At 48.9% G+C, this 20,440-nt stretch overlaps 1 protein-coding gene across 4 annotated transcripts in view; it reads left to right on the forward strand.

The window, feature by feature from the left end:
• MOCS1 (molybdenum cofactor synthesis 1) overlaps window positions 1-19,746 on the forward strand; it is a 43,349-nt gene extending 23,603 nt beyond the window's left edge. For 2 of the 4 annotated variants that reach the window (XM_059400537.1, XM_059400540.1), the window contains 8 exons: window positions 8,948-9,112; window positions 11,279-11,340; window positions 11,657-11,768; window positions 12,183-12,295; window positions 12,781-12,891; window positions 15,078-15,198; window positions 15,729-15,776; window positions 17,574-19,746. In XM_059400537.1, the coding sequence (XP_059256520.1) occupies window positions 8,948-9,112; window positions 11,279-11,340; window positions 11,657-11,768; window positions 12,183-12,295; window positions 12,781-12,891; window positions 15,078-15,198; window positions 15,729-15,776; window positions 17,574-18,334 (1,493 nt within the window). In that variant the 3' untranslated portion in view covers window positions 18,335-19,746. Of the gene's footprint in view, window positions 1-8,947; window positions 9,113-11,278; window positions 11,341-11,656; window positions 11,769-12,182; window positions 12,296-12,780; window positions 12,892-15,077; window positions 15,199-15,728; window positions 15,792-17,573 lie in introns of all 4 variants that reach the window. The other 2 variants (XM_059400541.1, XM_059400538.1) reach the window with 2 other exon arrangements.
• Window positions 19,747-20,440: the final 694 nt, after the last annotated feature.

The raw sequence follows: 20,440 nt of genomic DNA on the forward strand, positions 1-20,440 counted from the left end.
GATGGATTTTCAGGTGTTTGCAATCTTTAGATAAGCTATCTAGCTGATCTCCGGCTAGCTGAAGCAGTCTCAGCTTGCTACTTCTCCGCCATCTTGACTCCTCCCCCCTCACTTTTTATTTTAAGCCTTTTTATGTTCTTATGCTTGAGATCTGTTTGTTGTAACAGCCCGTAGCTATCACTTGCGTTTCTTTTACCAAATTTGACAATCTCTGACTTAACTAGTGAGTTGATTCTAGGTAACTTTATTCTAACTATTGAAATATTTGGACTTGTTTCTATAATCTTTTATCTGTCACACTTTTTCTATGTTTCTTTTTCTTCTCTTTTGGCTTTTAACTAAATGATCCCTCCTTCTTCTTCCTAACAAGGCAAGAACTTTAGCACACTCTCAGGCCCTTATGTTTGTCACCCCTCACCCACCCTTACTGTTGATATTTTCTAGAATTTTATCTCTATGTTATTAGGACTAGGTTGCCCATCTGTGTGTGTGTCTCTCTCTTTTTAATTTAAAATATTTTTTTGAAGATTTTATTTTTTTATTTTTGAGAGAGAGCCAGCACAAGTTGGGGGGAAGGGACAGAGGGAGAGTAGACTCCCCGCTGAAGCAGGGAGCCCCATTGTGGGATTTGACCAGGACCCTGGGATCATGACCTGAGCTGAAGGCAGACACTTAATTGACTGAACCACCCAGGTACTCCCTCTTTAACAATGCTTTTTTTTTTTTTTAAATCAATTTTATTTATTTGAGAGAGAGAGAGCGCACGTAAGTGGGAAGAATAGAGGGAGAGGGACAAGCTGACTCCGTGCTGAGCGTGGAGCCTGATGTGGGGCTTGATCCTATGAACCTGAGTTCATGACCTGAGCTGAAATCGAGAGTTAGATGCTGAAAAGACTGAGCCACCCAGGTGCCCCCCTCAGTGGATGCTGATACTCCCAGGGCATGGGGAAGTTATGTAATACTGTTTAGTAAAATCCTCCCACTGCTTCCTGTGTTGTGGTTTGCCTGTTTCTCTTTTTCCCCTAATGCACAGTTCCTAGGAGATGGGAGGGTGTGGCTTGTGCCAGCCATAGCTGGAACCCCAGTGTCCTGGCTCCCCACTAATATTCCTGGCTTCCCAGTTACCCCACAAGGTCTCACACTGGTCTATCCCAGCAGTTACTACTCTGCTGTCTCAGGCCTGGCCACCCTAACTAATGAAGAGCAGATGTCCCCTGTGGGGGGTCTGAGCAGGATCCCTTTCCTTCGGCTTTTCTTAAAAAAAAAAAAAAAAAGTGTTTTTGTTTGTTTGTTTTTTAAGGAATTACTAAGATATTTGCTTACCCTGTATTCCTGTAATTCCTGCAGCATCTACTAAATTGGTTTCTCATCTTATTTGTGTATCTAATGGTGAATCTAATTTTGGTGGTGAATCTAATTAAATCTGGCAGGTAGTTTTTATAATGTTTTAGAGTAGTAGTTTTATAATGTTATTTGAATGCATATAAAATTTTAGGTTCAAGTTTCATTCCTTTGTTCTGTTAAGAATGTCACTACATTGTCTCCTGACGGCCAGTATTGTTGTTGAGAAGTCTGATGTTGGTTTGATTCTTGCTCCTGGTGGATGCTGTGTTCTTTCTCTCTGGAAGTTATTAGAGTGTTTCCTTTGTATCTGATTTTCTTAAATTTTGCAATAAGACCCCTAGAATAGGCTTTTCCTTATTTGTCCTGTTGACATTCAACAAAATTGTTCCTTCAGTACTAAGCCATTGCTTTTAAATTTGGGGAAATTCTCTCCATTATTTCTTCAGATAGTTCCTCCTTGCCAGCTTAATTTTTTTTTTCCTTGGGACCTCTGTTATTTGGATGTTGCCTTTCTACGTATAGCCACCACCGTTTTTAAATTATATTTTGATTTCTTATTCTCTTCCTCTGTTTCATTTTTTCAAAGATTTATTTGAGAGACAGCAAGCAGGCAGGACTGGGGGCAGAGGGAGAAGGAGAGAACATCAAGCAGACCCTGCCTTCAGTGCAGGGCCTGACTCAGGGCTCGATCTTACCACCCTGAGATCATGGCCTGAGTGGAAACCAAGAGTCAGGCATTGAACCCACTGAGCTACCTAGGTGCCCCTCTCTTCCTCCTTTTCCTGGGAGAGCCCTGAATCTTATCTGTAATAAGAAATTAGATATACAGTAAATAGTAAATCTAATTTCTTGTGTTCTTTATTTCATGATTATGCCCTTACCTACTATTTCTTTACCCTTGTTTTTTATGATGAAAAATGATTCATCTTACTAATATCTTTTGTTATTTCTTTTACTGTATTGATCATGTTTCTGTTACTTCAGTCTGTTTTAATCAGTCTGTATATAAAAATATATACCAATACTTCTATTGGTATATATTTTATAGGGTTTCTGGGAGATGGGGTGCAGGGATCCCAGTTGTCCTTCCCAAAAGTCTCCTTAGTTTAAATAGGTAAATTTGTTCCCCTGAGGATATTCACTATTCTGTATGTCAGTACTTGATGGAAAAAGATTTAAGGCCAGATCTTAGTCTCTGATAGGCCCATGGGGCTAAAGAACTGAGAATATGACAGTTACCACTCATGTTTGTCATCTCCCCACCAAAAAACTGGCCATGTGCGACTGCATGAATCATATACTGCATGACCCCGGGAGTGACTATTCATTTAGATGATGGAAATGGCACCTCCCACCATTATCTAATATGGCAGCTCTGCAGGTCTTCACCTTCAAACCCCCAGCGAGAAACAGATTTGGCAAGAGGCAGTTACCCTTGATTTGAATCCACCAGTTGTGGGGCTTTGGAGGAGGTAGATGGAGGAAGGAATGCCTAAGACTGTTGTCCACTCCCATTCCAGAAGGGCCCTGGCAGATTCCCTGAATTTACCTCTAGTGGATTCCCCAGCTAGTGCGCTGGAGTGGTTGATGCCAGATTTCTTCAGTGAAGGGACACGTGATGATTGCTCTAAGGCATCAGTGGCTGAGGGCAAGAATGGAGCTTGAACTGTTTCATTTTCCTTGAACCGCTGACTTTCTCTGCCAGTTGCCTTCAACCCCAGGCTACTCTCCTTCTGGTGTTCCTGGAGATTTTCATTTTGTAAAAGTTCCTAGACTCTGTGTTTCTTCAGAGTTGATTTGCTAAAGGGAGCCAACTACTGCTAATTTTCCATATTTTACTTTCTCACCGTCGGGCTCTTCTCTTCCTTTTTTTAATATTAAAAACTGCCAGTTATTCACCAACAGAAATGGGTTTATTCGAGGATGAAAGAGAATTACAATCTGGGCTAGACAAGCTGTGGCAAAACCAGAGGAGAGTCTGGAGAACAAAAGGAGGTAGGCTTTTTGTGAAGAAAGGGGGTAAATCAGAAAGGCTGCTATAAATGAAAAATCCGTTGAAATCAACAGGGAGTTGTAGCTATGGTGGCTTCTCATTGGCTGAGCTGTTGCGAAGGGGAAAAGGAAAGTGTTTCTTTCTCCAGCTGGCAGAATAAAGTAGTATCCATTTGCAAGATCCAGTCCCTCTTCATGTTTGCTCTGCAGGTGTTAGAGCTTGGTAGAGTTTGAGGGTGCTCCCCCTGCGGAAACCTCCCAACTTCATTTTCGTGGGGTTTCCCATGATTAATTTTCACACTTTTTAAAACAACAACTTTTATTTTTAAGCTTTTATTTTCTTATTACAAGAATAGTGCATGTTTATTTCAGATAAGCAAAAAGAATATCACTACTGCCCCCATTACAACTGTCAATATTTTGGTTTGGTGACCTGCCTGTCATTTTGCTTTGCATCTGGTTCCTAACTACTGTTTTCAACCTGGACTTTAATATAGCATGTATATTTCCCAATATCCCTAACACCATTTTAAGAGTCATTTTTTGGTTACCTAATATTTCATCATCCAGACAAAGCATAACTTAGCCAGTTTTCTGTCTTCAGATACAGAGCTTATCTCCAGAAAAGTTACATAATCATACTCTTAAATCATGATCATGTTCATTTCCACACACCCCTACCTAAACTGGGTGTTAACTTTGTGAGCTGCTGTTGTCTTTTTCTCAGTCCAGCTTGTCTTGGGCACTTTACTTCTGGTTTCTGCACTCATGCACAGCTAAACTGATTGTTCACCAAGATTCGTGCATTCAGGTAGTTTGAAACAAATTTTAACTCGGATAAGTGAATATAAAAATCACCTATAACCCTCCTGACCAAAGATAACTACTGTGGACATTTTTACACAGTATCTTTTTCTATATTTAAATATAAGCCTTGGGGTGCCTGGGTGGCTTAGTGGGTTAAGCCTCTGCCTTCTGCTCAGGTCATGATCTCAGGGCCCTGGATTGAGTCCGGCATCAGGGTCTCTGCTCAGCAGGCAGTCTGCTTCTGCCTCTCTCTCTGTCTGCCTCTCTGCCTACTTGTGATCTCTGTCAAATAAATAAATAAAATGTTAAAAAAAAGATTAAAAAATATATATATATAAGCCTTGGGTTTTGTTTTTTTGGGGGGGGTTGTTTGTTTTGTTTTGTTTTTGGGGGGTCCCATTTCATTGTTTTGTATGTAATTATGGGAGAATCCCTTTGCTCAATTCCAGGTCACTCATTTGCTCTTCATAGCTGTCCATTCTGTTTTCCCATCTAGCTTTTTCCTTTTTTTTTTTTCCTTTTAAAGATTTATTTGAGAGAGAGTGAGTGCACTAGCAGGAGAGGGAGAGAGAGAATCTCAAGCAGATGGCCTACTGAGCATGGAGGTCAACTTGGGGCTCCATCCAGGACCCTGAGATCATGACCTGAGCCAAAATCAAAGGTCAGATGCTCAACTGACTGAGCCACCCAGGCACCCTAGTTTTGTTTTGTTTTGTTTCTTTCTATAACTATACTTTTATTTTCCAGAGTTCTAATTAGTTCTTGTTCTTGTTTTCAGGATGTAATATTTATCTTCCCGAGGATATTAACTCTGATTTTTTGACCTGTAATTCACATATAACATTGTTAACTTCAGGTGTACAGCACAATGATTCAATATTTGTATATACTGGAAAATGAACATGATAAATCTGGGTAACATCTCTCACTAATTATAATTATTTTATAATTATAATTATAATTACTTTCCTTGTTATTTATGATTCCTTGTTATTTCCTTGTTATTTAAGATCTACTGTCTTAGCAGCTTTCTGATGTTGAATACAGTATTAACTATAGTCACCGTGCCGTACATTACATCCCCGTGACTTGTTTTAAAACTGATGCGTGTCCCTTTTGACCCCTTCACCCATTTTGCTCACCTCCTATCCCTCACCTCTGGCAACCTGTTCTCTTTATCTGTGAATTCAGGGTTTTTTTGGTTTTAGATTCCACATACAAGTGAGCTTACATGGTATTTGTTTTCCTCTGTTTGACTTATTCCATTTAGCGTTTGCCTTCAAGGTCCATCCATGTCGTTACAGATGGCAACACTTCCTTTTTTATGGTGAAATAACATCCCATTGCATCTTTGCACGTGCGCGTGCGTGCGCGCGCGCGTGTGTGTGTGTGTGTGTGTGTGTGTACCACCTTATTTTTTATCCATTCGTCATCAGTGGACATTTAGGTTGTTTCCATGTCTTGGTTTTTGTAAATAATGCAGTGAACAATGGGAGTGCAAATATCTTTTTGAGTGAGTGTTTTTGTTGTGGGATTTTTTTTTTTCCAGATAAACATATCCAGAAATGGAATTGTTGGATCATATGATAGTTCTAATTTTAAGTTTTTGAGGAAACTCTGTACTGTTTTCCATAGTAACTGTATCAATTTACATTTCCACCAACATTGTACAAGCATTCTTTTTTCACCGCATCCTTCCCAACACATTATTTCTTGTCTTTTTGATCATAGCCATTTTAAGAGGTGTGAGGTGATATCTCACTGTGGTTTTGATTTGCATTTCCTGGATGATGAGTAATGTTGAACAGCTTTTCATATATCTGTTGGACCATCTTATATATATATTGGAAAAGTGTCTGTTTAGATCCTCTGCCCATTTTAAATTGTCTGTTGGGTTTTTACTATCAAGTTGTGTGAGTTCTTTGTGTATTTTGGGTATTAACCCTTTATCAGATATATGATTTACAAATATCTTCTCTCATTCAGTAAGTTGCCTTTTTATTTTGTTGATGGTTTCCTTTGTAAACAGAAGCATTTTAGTTTGATGTTTTCCCACTTGTTTATTTTTGCCTTTATTGCCTTTGCTTTTGGTGTCTACTCCAAAAATCATCATCAACACTGATGTGAAGGAGCTTATCACCCCTGCTTTCCTCTAGGAGTTTTATGGTTTAGATCAAGTTTTTAATCCGTGTTAATTTTTGCACATGGTATAAGGTAGTGGTACACAATGTGTTGAAAAGACTCTCCTTTCCCCATTGCATATTCCTGGTTCCTTTGTCATACTTAATTGGCTACGTATGCATGGGTTTACTTATGGGCTCTGTGTTCAGTTCCATCAATCTATGTGTCTGTTATTATCCAATACCATACTGTTTTGATTACTATCGCTTTGTCATTTAGTTTGAAATCAGGGGACATGATGCCTCAACTTTGTTCTTTTTTTTCTCAAGATGGCTTTGTCTATGTAGACCCTTTTGTGGTTCTATAAATATTTTGGGATTGTTCTATTCCTGTGAAAAAAATGCCAGAATTTTGATGGAAGTTGCTTTGAATCTAGATCGCTTTGGATAGAATGAATATTTTAATAATATTAATTCTTCCAGTTCATGAGCACAAAATATCTTTCCATTTATTTGTGTCTTCTTCAACTTCTTTCATTAATGTCTTAGAGTTTTCAGTGTAGTGGTCTTTCACCTCCTTGATTAAATTAATTTCTAGGTATTTTGTTCTTTTGGACACAATTATAAATGGGATTGTTTTCTTTATTTCACTTTCTGATAATTTGTCATTACTATTTAGAAATGTAACAAAATCTTGTATATTGACTTTTATATTCTATAACTATACTAAATTCACTTATTAGTTCTGATGGGTTTTTGGTGGCTTCTTTAGGGCTTTCTCTATGTAATATGTCATCTGCAAATAGTGACCGCTTTACTTTTTCTCTTCCAGTTTGATACCTTGTATCTCTTTTTTCCCCCTAAGGTCTAGCTAATAAGACCTCCAGTACTATGTTGAGTAAAAGTGGCAGGAACAAATATCCTTGTCTTGTTCCTAATCTAGCTTTTCACCATTGACTAAGATGTTAGTTGTAGGCTTGTCATATAGGGCTTCTATTATGTTGAGGAATGTTCCTTCTATACCCACTTTTTTTTTTCTTTTTAAGAGTTTTTGTCTTGGGGCACCGGGGGGGCTCAGTGGGTTAAGCCTCTGCCTTTGGCTTAGGTCATGATCTCAGAGTCCTGGGATCAAGTCCCACATCGGGCTCTGCTCGGCGGGGAGCCTGCTTCCCCTCTCTCTCTGCCTACTTGTGATCTCTCTCTCTCCCTGTCAAATAAATAAATAAAAATCTTAAATTAAAAAAAAAGTTTTTGTCATGAAAGTTTGTCAGATTTTGTCAGATGTTTTTTCTGCATCTAATCTGATAGTCATCTGATTTTTATCCTTTTTTTTTTTTAAATGTAGCATATATCACAGTGATTTTGTGAATGTTTGAACCCTTCTCAAATCCCTGGGGTAAATTCCATTTGATCTGATGTATAATCCTTTTAATATGTTGTTGAATAGGGTTTGCTAATACTTTGTTGAGGACTTTGCATCTATGTTCATCTAACTCTGATTTTTTTTTTTTAATTCAAGTAGCCAACTGATAGTACATCATGCATTTCAGGTGTAGTGTTCAGTAAATTGGGGTGATGGACACTATGATTTTTAATAAAAGAATCCTCTTCTGTTATCTCTGTCACTTTTCCTTCCTCTGTCATTCTTCTGTTTATGGAATTTATCTTTCTTTTGCAACATTCTTTTTAAATGTGTGCTGACTCTTGGCTCTGTACTCATCTCAGTGCCCAGGGCTTTTGTTGGCCTGGCTGTCAGTGTTGTTTGTATTCATGCTGGTTTCCCCTACCTCCCTCAACTAGCTTAAGTCCTCTAGCCTTGGGGTAAAAGCTGCAGCCTTCCTCCTTCAGGCAGGGATGGAAGGAAACCAACTTACCCAACTCAGGCAAATACAGTTCCCCACACTGGTAATATCCTCCCTCAACAGGCGCAGGGTCCTTCCTACACCCTGTGTAGGTGACTGCTAAATTTGGGGTATGCTAGTTCCCCTCCTACTCTGTACAGAACCTTCTGTATGTGCTTTGGGCTATGGTTTCCTCAATCCACGTGAGCCCATCTGCTTTCTATCTTTCAGGATTCCTCCACTTATCTGGGCCATTGAAGGCATGCTTCCTTGCCTTCTGAGGCTGTTGTGGACTCTTTTTTCATCCTTCTGTTAACTCTAGGGACATGGGGTGGAATGGAGGAGGCAGTTTAGCAAATAATCCAAACACTTCTTTGCTTCTCTTGTGCAGAGTGTGAGCAGCTGTGAGTTGGTTAACTGGGAGCATAGTCTTAGAGTCAGGTACAGGGGAATTGGAATCTCAGCCATTCTTACTAACTGTGCGACTTCAAGCAATTTTCTTAATCTCTCCAAGTCTCCCTTGCCTTATCTAGTGAATGGGGATGACCCTTGTTGTGAGGCTTCAGTGCGCTGAGGCACACAAAGCCTCAGCAGGGCCTCTACCAGAGCGAGCACTCAGTGTTTAATCTTTTTGGTTATTTTTATCAGAATCTTTTCTGTTTTTCTGGAGTATTTTTGTTTTGTTTTGTTTTGTTTTTTATTAAGCGAAGCCCAGTTACTAGAAGAGTCCAGACAACCCCTTTTCCATCCATCTCATTTGGACTTGGAGTTTCTTCTTCCAGCCCTTCCCCAGGCTTCTCCAGGAGTACCCAGACTGACTCCCCACTCCCGCTCTGTCTACAGCACGGCTCCACCAGCTAGAAGGGCTGAGGACCATCGGCATCACCACCAATGGCATCAACCTAGCCCGGCTGCTCCCTCAGCTGCAGAAAGCCGGTCTCAGTGCCATCAACATCAGTCTGGATACTCTGGTGCCAGCCAAATTTGAGTTCATCGTTCGCAGGAAGGGTGAGCAGATGTGGCTTGCATTTGAGGGCAGCCCTCCAGGGGCCCACCTGGCGGAGGAGCCATGGCAGGGGGCCTGGCTGCTCCCTTTTTGGTGTCTGAGCTATAGATGAACCGGGGCACTTATTCCTCACCCTTCAGCTTTACCAACTGTCTTGTGGGATTCGATGCTAAGACCTGTGGTGACCAGTCTCCTCCTGCTCTGCCCCCAATGTGCCCAGGAATAAGAGTGTTGCTAGAGTGCAGGCCTTTTCATTTTAAAACCAAGGTGGTCGCTGGCAGGTGGGACAAGTCGGTTACCCCATAATAAGCTCTGAGGAAATGTGGGGCAGCCCAGGGTGAAAGCAGCTGCCTGGAGGTGCCAGGGTCAAGGCCAGCACTGTTGTGGCCTTCCCTTACCAAGCTTCATCAGGGAGGGTACAGGCGTTGGCGGGGGGAGGTAGAGCAGCCCTAAGCCCCATGTCTCATTAGATCAGCACCCAATATCTCCTGGGCCATGGACTTTAATTTGAGATAGGAAGTATCCAGGGTTGGATGCCCTTTGATTTGGCGAGGGTGGTCCCTTACTGAGACTTCTCTGCAGGGTCAGAGACTCAGCAATCCTTCCTCTTCTCTGGAAACAGCTTCTAGCTCCCAGTCCCAGTTTCTTTTTCCCCTGCTCCATGCGGTGACTCCCTGTTTACAGCAACTGTGCGCTGAGGATGGGCTCATGGAGTCTTTGCCCTCTGGAAAGAGCTGCTCCGGTGCTGGGGTGGGGACAGAGACACACAGGACATTGCTGTGCCTTACACGCCAAAATATATGATGCTACTAGATTACCTTTGTTTGCCTTGTGGTGTTGATTAAAGTGCTACAGAGGAGGAGAGAGAACTCAGCAAGGGAGACCTGGAGGGCTCCATGGAGGAGGCACTTACTCTGGGCCTTGAGTAATGAGGAATGGGGAGAGGAGTTAGATGAAGGGAGCTTACTTTGAAGGAGAATGTCAGTTGGGAACCTGCAAGGGCTCTGAGGCAGGCAAGTGGAAAGTGTATTTGTGGGTTTCACCCCCGCAACCTGACCTCCATGTCTCCCCTGCCTCCTCATTTCCTAGAACGAGGATTGGAGACAGTAGATCCTGATGTCAGATCTGCCTTCCCATTTATACTCCCATGTCCACCACCTCCTTTTGGAGGGAGAATGCTTCACAAAGCCAAAAACTTCTAGATGATCATAATAGCATTTTCTACGAAAGCTGCACTTTCCTCCCTTTTGCCTCCCTGGCCAGGCCACCTAATAATGCTGCAGGGAAACTGTGGAGACCATCATCCGTCCTCCCTCCCCCAGGGGGATGGCCCAGCTGTGAACCACACACCATCCCCAGGCTGTGTGGTGTGGCATAAGGGCTGGTGTGTAGGAGGCACTCAAATGTGTGGACGCACGAGTGAGTGAAGAGTGAGCCAGACAGTGAGAAGGAGCTTAGGTGGGATCGCAGGTACTGGGGGTCAACCACAGAGATGGGAGACCCACTTGCATACTAATCGCTCACCGGCACTGGTACAGCCCTTGCACAGAGTCAGTGATGGGGAGAGCAGGCAGAGTGCATGAATGGACAGACTTGTAAAGCACTGACAAGGGAGTCTAGAAACCTGCATTCTCGGGCATGCAGTGAGAGGTCTCCAGCAGGGCACTGCCTCTCCTTAGGGCCTCGGTTTCCCCATCTGGACAATGAGGGGGTCACCTAGATCAGGGTTGGCACACTACGGTCCACCAGCCAAATCCAGCCCCCTTCCTTTTTTTGTTTTAATTTTATAGCCTAGGAGCCAAGAATGAATTTGGCAGATAATATTTATAATCCACTTAATGACAGGGAACATTAACTATGAACTCCCAGTTAAGCAAAATATTATCCTGGCAAAAAGAATTCCATTCCTCCATTATATGTGTAGAGCTATGTTATAAAAAATGGTACTCAATTACTAGACTCTGAAATTAGCTAATATAGTCTTTACAGAATATACCTAATAATTTCCTCAATTTCACCTCTTGGCCCATAAAGCCTGGAATATTTACTATCTAGCCCCTGGATGTGGTGGTCTCTGAGGCGCCTTACTGCTCTGCTGCTTCCCTCTGGTTGTAAGGGAGGCGGGGGAGAAGGATAAAGTTTCCAGACCCTTCTCTTCTTCCTTGCAGGCTTCCATAAGGTCATGGAGGGCATCCACAAGGCCATCGAGCTAGGTTACAGCCCTGTGAAGGTGAGTGCATACTGTTGCTTTTGACTTCTGACTTCTGCCCCTCTACCCTGGCTAGGCCTTCCAGTGCCACCATCTGGGTCCATAGCAGCCCCCTGCCCTGGCCAGTGCAGCCATCCCCCCACCACTCTCTTGCCCCCTGCTGGTATCCAGCAGGCCCCTACAAGGGAGGGGAGAAAACCAGTGACCCCCTTGGAATCCCCAACTTCAGAACTGGGGGAGAGAGACAAGGAATGGGCCCTCCAGTGGAGAGCCTAGGTCATTCCTGAAGAAGATCGCAGGGGGAGCCCCCCCTTGTTTTCCCCTTGTCCCTGGCCAGGTGAACTGTGTGGTGATGCGAGGCCTGAACGAGGACGAGCTCCTGGACTTCGTGGCCTTGACGGAGGGCCTCCCTCTGGACGTGCGCTTCATAGAGTACATGCCCTTCGATGGTCAGTGACCTGGGGTAGGAGGGAAGAGGAGATGGGGCCTGGTGGCAGAGCTGGTCCGGCGCCATGCTGAGAGTGTAGTGCAGGGATGCTGAGGACTTTGGGAGGAGTTGAGTGGGGTGGAACAGGTCTGCTGACTGGGCCTGTGGATGCTGCTGATCCTAGGTCTGGCTCTGTGCATAGTGGTGGGGGTGGGGGCGGGAGGAGTTGGGCAGGTGCCAGGGCTTGGGCTATGATAGGGCATCAGAGGCATCTCCAACTTGAGCACTGGTATGGTTTGACCCACCCGGGTTAGGCCGGGCTTCCCACCCTTCCATCCAAGAGGCGGAACTGATTCCTGGGCCCTGTGGGAGGATGGACCTGAAGACCCCAGGTCACTGCAACTCTGTGGCTCAGTCGCTTCCAACCCCAACACAGGTAACAGGTGGAACTTCAAGAAGATGGTGAGCTACAAGGAGATGCTGGACACCCTCCGGCAGCAGTGGCCAGAGCTGGAGAAGCTGCCTGAGGAGGAATCCAGCACAGCCAAGGTTGGGGGCTGGGGAATCCAGCACAGCCAAGGTCGGAGGCTGGGGCCAAGTTGGGAGAAGGGGCGTGGGAGAGTGGACGCTGAGGTCAGAATGCAGCGAGGCAGGGCAGTGCCATGTAGCGGGAGGCATGACCGTGCCTTCACAGCTGCCTCCCTCCTCATGGACAGAGCAGCTGGCTGGGCATGGGGCATAGGATGGCCATAAGTACCCTGTCCTAGGCCACACTTCAGTGAACAGTGGGCAGGTGCTCTGGCCCTGTGGCCCACAGGCCTCCGAATCCATAACTGGTTTCTTGTCAGGCAGGTCAGGTGCAGGCAGAGAGCTCCTAGGTCATGCCTCGTGCCAGTGTTCTGTTGGCTGGGGGCCAGGGGTGCTCCCTTCCATTGGGTTCCTCCGGAGAGAGCTGTGGAGGGGGGGCTCCGGTGCCCTCAGTGGCCCATCGGGTGCCAGCTCCTCCACTGCCCTTCCTTCCCTGCTCACCCCAGGCCTTTAAAATCCCTGGCTTCCGAGGCCAGGTCAGCTTCATCACGTCCATGTCTGAACATTTCTGCGGAACCTGTAACCGACTGCGAATCACGGCGGATGGGAACCTCAAGGTAAGTGTCCCTCTCCCCATAAGGGCCCCCTTGTCCCTTCTGTGTTATGAATCTCCCTTCGCACTTGTGCCCCCAGTGGGAGGGGAGACCAGCAGGTAGCAGGACACATAGCATGGCTGGTGAAATAGCGCCCATTTTGAGGAGCACATGGGGACAGAAGGGGAAAGTAAACCCATGGCCTGCCTTCCTGGGGCCCCTGAGGTACCTTCCGGTTGATCGAGAGCCACTTGCCTGGACTCGATGTTAGCATGCTGGGCAGGGGAGAGGTGAAGGGTCTGCGTGCACTGGGCCCCAGCCATCACCTCAGTGGGCCCCTCTCCAGGCCAGGGGCTCAGCTCTGAAACCAGCATCCATTACTCATACCTGCTCAGCACACGCTGTGCCTTCAGCACTGTGCGGAATATCTGAGAGCTGTAGACACAGCATTCCCTTCAGAGGTAAAGTCTCCCCGGTAGGACCTCCTAGTAAGGACGTGATTCTGCGTCCGACGAGTGGCCAGACAAGCTGCAAGGGTGGTGGACCTGGAGAGAGTGAGTCGTGGACACTGGTGACCTTGAAGGGTGGAGAAGTGAGGGTGACGGTTGTCTGGAGTTCATACTGACATGCGAGGGCCGACGAATGCCAGATATGGGGAGACCGCGTGCTGGAGGGCCTGAGCGCCCAAGGGAAAGGTACGGTGTGTGTTCTGTGGGTGGTCGGGGGCTGTGCGGTTTCTGGACAAGGGAGGACGTGACTCCCGTTCATGTTTGAGGGAGACAACCCACTGGTTGGATTTGGAAACAGGAAGACTAGTCAGAGGGCCACTTAACAGTGTTCCCCATAGGGGAGAATGTGAGGCAAGGACAGGAAGAAGGAAGGAGCTTGGTAAGGCCCACGGAGGGCCCCAAGAAGGCATCTGGGGGTGGGGGCAGTGGGCTTTGGGAGCTGGTCAGCACTGGGGAGGAGGGGGTTGGAGGGCAGATTCATTGAGTAGGACGTCCGGGGACCATCCAGTGCTTGTTCAAGAGCCGGGGGATTTCCCTGGGTCTCTCTGAAGAGAGGCTCTCTATAGCGCAGGGTGAATGGGGACTTAGAGGGGATCCCGGGGCACCTGGGGGAGGGGGAGGGGAGGAAGCAGGGTCCCCCGGGGCCCACTGAGAACTAGAGCCAGGTGGGCAGCCACCTGGTTGGCGCTACAGCTGTTGGGGAGAGCAGTCGCCTCCTGACACAGCAGAGCCCGGGAGAAGCGGGGCAGAAATGCCTGTTCTTTCTTTCCTCTCACTCTCCAGTCTCCCACCAGCCAACTGAGGCAGGAGCCAGGTGGGGAGGCTCTCAGGAGGTGGAGCCCCTGGGGCAGAGGGTGGCCCTGGGACCTGGTGGGGAGTAAAGGAGGGGGACTAGCAGCTGGGGGAAGTAGGTATGCCTTCTTAGATTAGATTTAGATTCTGCTCGTAGCTTCTCCAGTGCTCTCTGCCCTCAGGTTTCTCAGGTTTCCCTCCGTCCTCTGTCCACAGTGCCTTCTATAAGCACCTAGGAGGTGCTTTAAAATATTTTGTGGGAGAAGTATGGGATCTCGCTTGCTGGGACTGTCTCATCCAGCCCTGAGCCCCCACAGCATCTAGCCTCTCCTGGAAGCCGGGGAGCATCAGTTTGAATGGCCTCAGGATGTCCCCTCCAGTAGGCCCGTGCTGTCCAGCCATCAGCCCGGGTCACAAGCTGGAGTGGGTTCAGAGGCAGGCGGGTAATGTCCGGGCGCATAGGGATCATGAGGGGCCAGGGGTAAAGTGGGATGTTCATGCCACGTCTGGGGGCACTGCGGGGACTCAGCTGACTGGGGTCTGTTCTCAAGGCCATAAAGAGGCGACTCTGTGGAATGTCTCAGAAGGTATGGACCAGGATTTTTATGTGCTGTTTCTGTTGGCAGCTCTTTAATTTTTTGTGGTATGTTCTGTAAGCTGAAGGTAACATGACTGCAAATCAGATACAGACTTTGGGATGTCTGAGTTTGCTTCCTGCCCTTTGGCTTCTGTGACTTCACCATCCAGCACCTTCTATCCCTCCCTGCCGGAAGTCCTGCCTTGAGTATGACCCAGCCATAGGAGGCCTGGGTGCTGGCACTCAGGCCACAGGGGACTCTAGGCAGGGGGAGTCAAGGTTCAAGGCCAAGGGAGGCATGTCTGCCTCACCCCCACGGTGACTGCCCACAGGTCTGCCTCTTTGGGAACTCAGAGGTGTCTCTCCGGGACCACCTGCGGGCAGGGGCCTCCGAGGAGGAGCTGCGGAGGGTCATCGGGGCCGCTGTGGGCAGGAAGAAGCGGCAGCACGCAGGTAAGGGGTGGGCACAGGGAAGGCTGGGCTGGCTGCTGAGTGGGCCGCAGGGGCTGAGGGGACAGAGCAAAGCTTGACAGGAAGCCAGCAGGACTCCGTGCCAGTCCTGGTGCTCAGTCCCTCCTGTGGCACTTGTAGACCAGGGGTGTGGTGATGGTTCTCCTCCCTCGGGGGCATGGGTACAGCAGAGCCCGTGCAGGACAGGGTGCCTGAATTCTCCTGAGCTGTTTTATCAGGTAGAGGGGAAGCGGGGGGGGGGGGGGCACTGCACCTGTCATCCCACACAATGCCTTCTGTTGGGGCTGGTCCCAGGCATCCACCGTGTCCCCCAAGGGCACCCATTCAGGCTCTGTCGGGGATGACTTTGCAGTGTGCAGCGGGGGCTTTCTGTCAGGGCGCACCCAGGTGAGTGCATGTCCCCGGTTGTCCCACCACTGTGTCCACCACGGTTTCAGTGAACTCTCCTTTCCCTGCCCCTCCCTTCTCCCTTTCCTGCTTTCCTCTCCCTCCCCGTCTTTCCCGCACCCCAGGCATGTTCAGTATTGCCCAGATGAAGAACCGGCCCATGATCCTCATCGGTGGGTGACCCATCAGTACGTAACCACTCACCCTGGCCCTGGGGATCCCGCAGGGTGGGGCCCCGGCCCTAGGGTACCCTGTCCCCCGATCCTGCATTTCATCCTGATGTTGGCATCTTTGTGTTTCTTCTGCTCTTCCTCCATTTGCTCTCGCCTCTCCAGGTCTCCTGTGTCTTCTCTTCCCTGGCCATTGCTCCCCCTCCCTCTGCGTACCGTAGAAATCATTCTTCTGTCTTACTGGAAACTGAGGCAGGGGGTCCTCAGAATTATGATCACTAAGGTTGTTGTGCCCCAAACATGGAACTCCTGGTTAAGATGGAGACCCCGTCCTTGGCTCTAGACCCTCCCAGCCTAGATGCCATTATAAGACCTGGGCAGAGCTTTGGACAGCCAGCTAAAAGTGCTCCTGATCTTTTCAGGAAGGAGGCCTGCCTAACTCCTTCACTCCTGAGAACTTACATGCATAAAGTCCTGTGTGTTTTCTGGGGAACTGGCTGGTCCACCAGGAGCTTTAGGGATGCTGTAACCCTTCTGCCAGATACCCAGACGAGAACAGGGGAGACCTTGCCCCAAACTTGGCCACAGCCAGTTCTGGGCCTCTGAATTGTACCAGCAGGCAAGAGAAAGCAGTGAGAAAGACTAGGGGAAGGGATTCTCTTCTCCAGGGGTTGGATCTTAATGAGTGCAGGGGCCCAGAGGAAGACAGGCTGGCATGGACCAGAGACAGTCCAAGGACTGCCTCCCATACCAGCCTCCCAGAGAAGGAAAGGCAGCTCACCAAAGCTCTGCCCTGGGAAGAAAACTTGACCATCTCTCTTCTTCCCTCACTTCCAGCATCATAGTCCTACGGCTGGGCCTTGACCCATGCTGACACATCTTGACGGCAAGGAGTGGGTGTGCCTTCGTGGCTGCTCTGGGAGGGAGGTTGTACCTCTGGTATTGGCCGGGTGGGAGCCCAGAGCTGGGAACCTGGAAATTAGAAGGACTGTTTGTTTCCTGAGGTATATTATTCCTCTCAAGGACATAGAATAATAAGTTGGTCTGGTTTCTATAAAAGCAGGAGTTGCCTAGAAAAGGGCCTCTGACTTTCATGTGCACGTGAATCACTTGGGGATCTTGTTATTTCAGAGTTGGGTTTAGGAGGTCTGGGCTGGGGTTCTGCACCAGACCACCCTTCAGGTAACAAGAGCCTGCAAGTCTCCCAAGGCCCTTGGCACTGTTTGTATCTGCCTGTCACTCTGCGGGTCCTTCTGATGGCCTTGAGGGGCCTTCAAAGACGTTGTGGAAAGAGATACAATATTTTCTCTGTCTTCTCTATAAACTCAGTAATTACTATTAAATCTTTCTAGAGAATGTGAAGAGGAGAGTAACTGTGATTGGTAGTTCAGGCTGAGACCCCACTATAGCTTCTAGAAGAACGCCGGGACAGGGAGAGGTCACGTGATCGGGCTACAGTCTTCAGCCCCTGGGTGTTTGTGAAAAGAACCTTGGCGGCGAGGAAGTTGGTGCAGAGGGGACCCCGGAAGCGCTCCCCGGCACCCCGGTAGGCCCAGAGACACTGATGGGGCTGTGCTCCGCATACCGCCTGCCGTGAGGGGCTGCAGACCTGTATTCTGGGACCCTCTGTCTGTACCTCCTGCTTTCTCTATCCTCCTGTGCTCTTTGCTCTTCACGCCCTCCACCCCCACCCCGGTGGAAGCTGAACTCAAGGTGGGCAGGAAGGGGTGGGAGAAGAGGTGGGGAGGGAAACTTCCCTTTGGGGCTTAGTCTTTCTTCTTTTTCCTTCTTGCTTTCCAGAGTTTCTTTTGCTGCTCCAGGATTCCCCACCAGCCATCCCAAGCATTTTCTCCCAGGACCCCTTTTGTGTTCAGGGTATAAGACACAGAGTGAGTTTCTCCAACCAGAAGGCAACTCTGTGGGAAGGAGGCTGGTTCCCCCGGACCCCTCTTCTTGCCCAGTGGCGGCTGAGGTCCAGCTGCCCTCAGAGACACTACAGCTCCCACCTCGACTCCGATGCCAACCCGAAGTGCCTTAGCGCAGTGGCCCAGGCTCCTGCCACCCCCTCAGGACCCCTGCCAACTGCGGACCAGCTAACCCATGTGGACACGGAAGGACGGGCAGCTATGGTAGATGTGGGTGGGAAACCTGACACGGAGCGGGTGGCTGTGGCCTCAGCCGTGGTCCTCTTGGGGTCCGTGGCCTTCAAGCTCGTCCAGGAAAACCAGCTAAAGAAGGGTGATGCCCTGGCGGTGGCCCAGCTGGCTGGAGTCCAGGCGGCCAAGCTGACCAGCCAGCTGATCCCTCTTTGCCACCATGTGGCCCTGAGCCACGTCCAGGTGTGGCTGGAACTGGATGCCACACGCCACGCGGTGGGGATCCGGGCGTCCTGCCGGGCTCGGGGCCCTACCGGTGTGGAGATGGAAGCCCTGACCGCCGCTGCCGTGGCTGCCCTCACTGTGTACGACATGTGCAAGGCTGTTAGCAGAGACATCGTGTTGGGGGAGATAAAGCTCCTGAGCAAGACCGGGGGTCAGCGCGGGGACTTCCAGCGGACTTAGAGCTCTTGCTTCTCCGCCCCCGGCCCAGCCAGGTCAAGATGGGCTGCTGTTCCGGCAAGTTCCTATAACTCCATCCCTGTGTACCTCCGCCAGCAGGAGCCCGAGGTCAGCGCCCCCTTCACCGCTACACCATCTCTAGTGAGCTACATGGTCTCCTGTCACCCTTCCTGGACACTCCAGTCACGGGTAGGGGATTGCCGTGAGCAGCACTAGGGAACCAAGAAATCCCATGGTCTGCAGTAGTCCCCAGATAACACATGTAGTTTCAGACAGGACGGCCCTTAACTTCCACTCCTCATTTTGGGTTTTCTCTTCTCCTTCCTGGGGAGAGAATAAGGGCTCATGAAGCAGAGGGAGCCCACTGTGAGGAAGGAAGAGCACGGTTTGCATTAAGAATGTTGCACTACTTCTCTAAAGCGGTTTTGCCTTCCCAAGTTTGGGGAGCCGCACCCCCACCATCCCTCCGAAAGGGCCAGTTCTCCCCTCCTCTGGCCTGCGTCTGGGTCCCCTCAGACTTGCAGAGTTTTGGCTTCACCCTTGCACTTGTCCTGCTAGCAGCTCCCTTTCCTGGGGCCCCCAGCTCTGGGACAGGACACACACGGACAGCAGCCCTGGGGACAACTGCCCCTGCACACTGCTCTTCCACCCCCACCCCACACCCACAGCCCTTTGTTCTGGAACATATCAGGGAAAGAAGAGAGTGGAAGACTGCCTTCACCCTCATAGCGCACAAAATAAAGCCACGATGCCAACTTTGGAGATGCAAGAATGGGGACTTTCTGAGCTGCCATGAATTCATGCCCGCACCCTCGCCCCCCCCAGGGAAAGAGGAGCAGGAAGGATGCTATCAGAGCCAAAGGGGCACATTCTCTGTGGATCCCCTGTCTTCCCTTGGGAGGCCAAGAGAGGCACCGCCTGCCGTACGTGGCCAGTGGGGGCGTCCAAAGCTCATCACGGGGTTTGCTGGCTATTAGAGATCATGGGGTGCACTTAGATTTCTGGTCTGCACCTCCCCAAACCCTGGATTGGCTGGCTGGGTTCACCTCTGTGGCTTGGCGTTTGTGGGTCTATCCTCAGGGGCACCCCCTGCCTGCTCACCTCCCCTCTGCCCGACACCCACGGGTGCTGGCGTGTGTCAGACAGCCACCTCTTGGGAAAAGAAAAAGCCAAATTCCGTGGCCAACATCAAGCTGCCCATACGATGTGGACTGACTGGCAGAACTTCTGTAAATGGAACAATTGGTACTCTCAGAGTGGATGGGAGCAGGCTCCAACCCCCCACTGGCTGTGACCGCCCCTGAGCACAGCTCCTGTGCCCACACGGGAAGAAGGCACAGCTTTCACGGCAGGCTGGAGGGGGATGGTATGGATTTAATATTTTTTAGTATTACAATATATTCTTATAAAAATGGTACAGGTAAAAAGGACACTGCTGATTTTGTACATTAGCCTCACTTGTCGTCTGAGACAGCTTGGTGACAGCAGCTGTGGTGTAGAGGCTGGAGGAACAGTCATGGCACCCCAGTTGGAAAAATGGGATGGGGGTGGGGAGAGTCTGGACCAGACCCTTCCCTCTCCACCCGGAGAATTTTGTTTCCTCTTGTTGCCCCAGAAAACCTACCTTCCCTCACTGGGGAGGGGGGTGGGTGCTGCTGCTGAGAAAGGGACAGGCTGGATTAGGTTAACTGCATTCTACATTGGACACAACATTAGACAGCTGGAGAAATTTACCTGAAGGGAGCAGGAGGGGTGAGAAGGACACTGGGCAAAGACTAAGGAACAAGTGTAATAGGCGTAAACATTTAGCATATCCATGACCAACTCCCCCAGCCCCACGGGGCACCAGCCCCTCCTTGCTGAGGCAACTGGGATGGTGAGTGGTCCAAGGCACGGTTGTAGATCTGGCTATTCTACTGGCCAGAGCTAGAAAACAATAAATAGAGAAGGGAAAAAAACCTTTTGGGGTGAGAAGCCTGAGCCCTGGAACAAGGTATGTGTCCTCTGTAAACAGTTAAACCAAAGTGTGCTTTTCTGTGGATCCAAAATACCTTGAACAACTTCTATGTTCCTTGTCTTTCCTGGAAAATCCAGTCTTCCGTGGCCTGA

This window comes from Mustela nigripes, chromosome 5 (genome assembly GCF_022355385.1).
Source record: "Mustela nigripes isolate SB6536 chromosome 5, MUSNIG.SB6536, whole genome shotgun sequence".
NCBI classification, from domain to species: Eukaryota; Metazoa; Chordata; class Mammalia; order Carnivora; family Mustelidae; genus Mustela; species Mustela nigripes.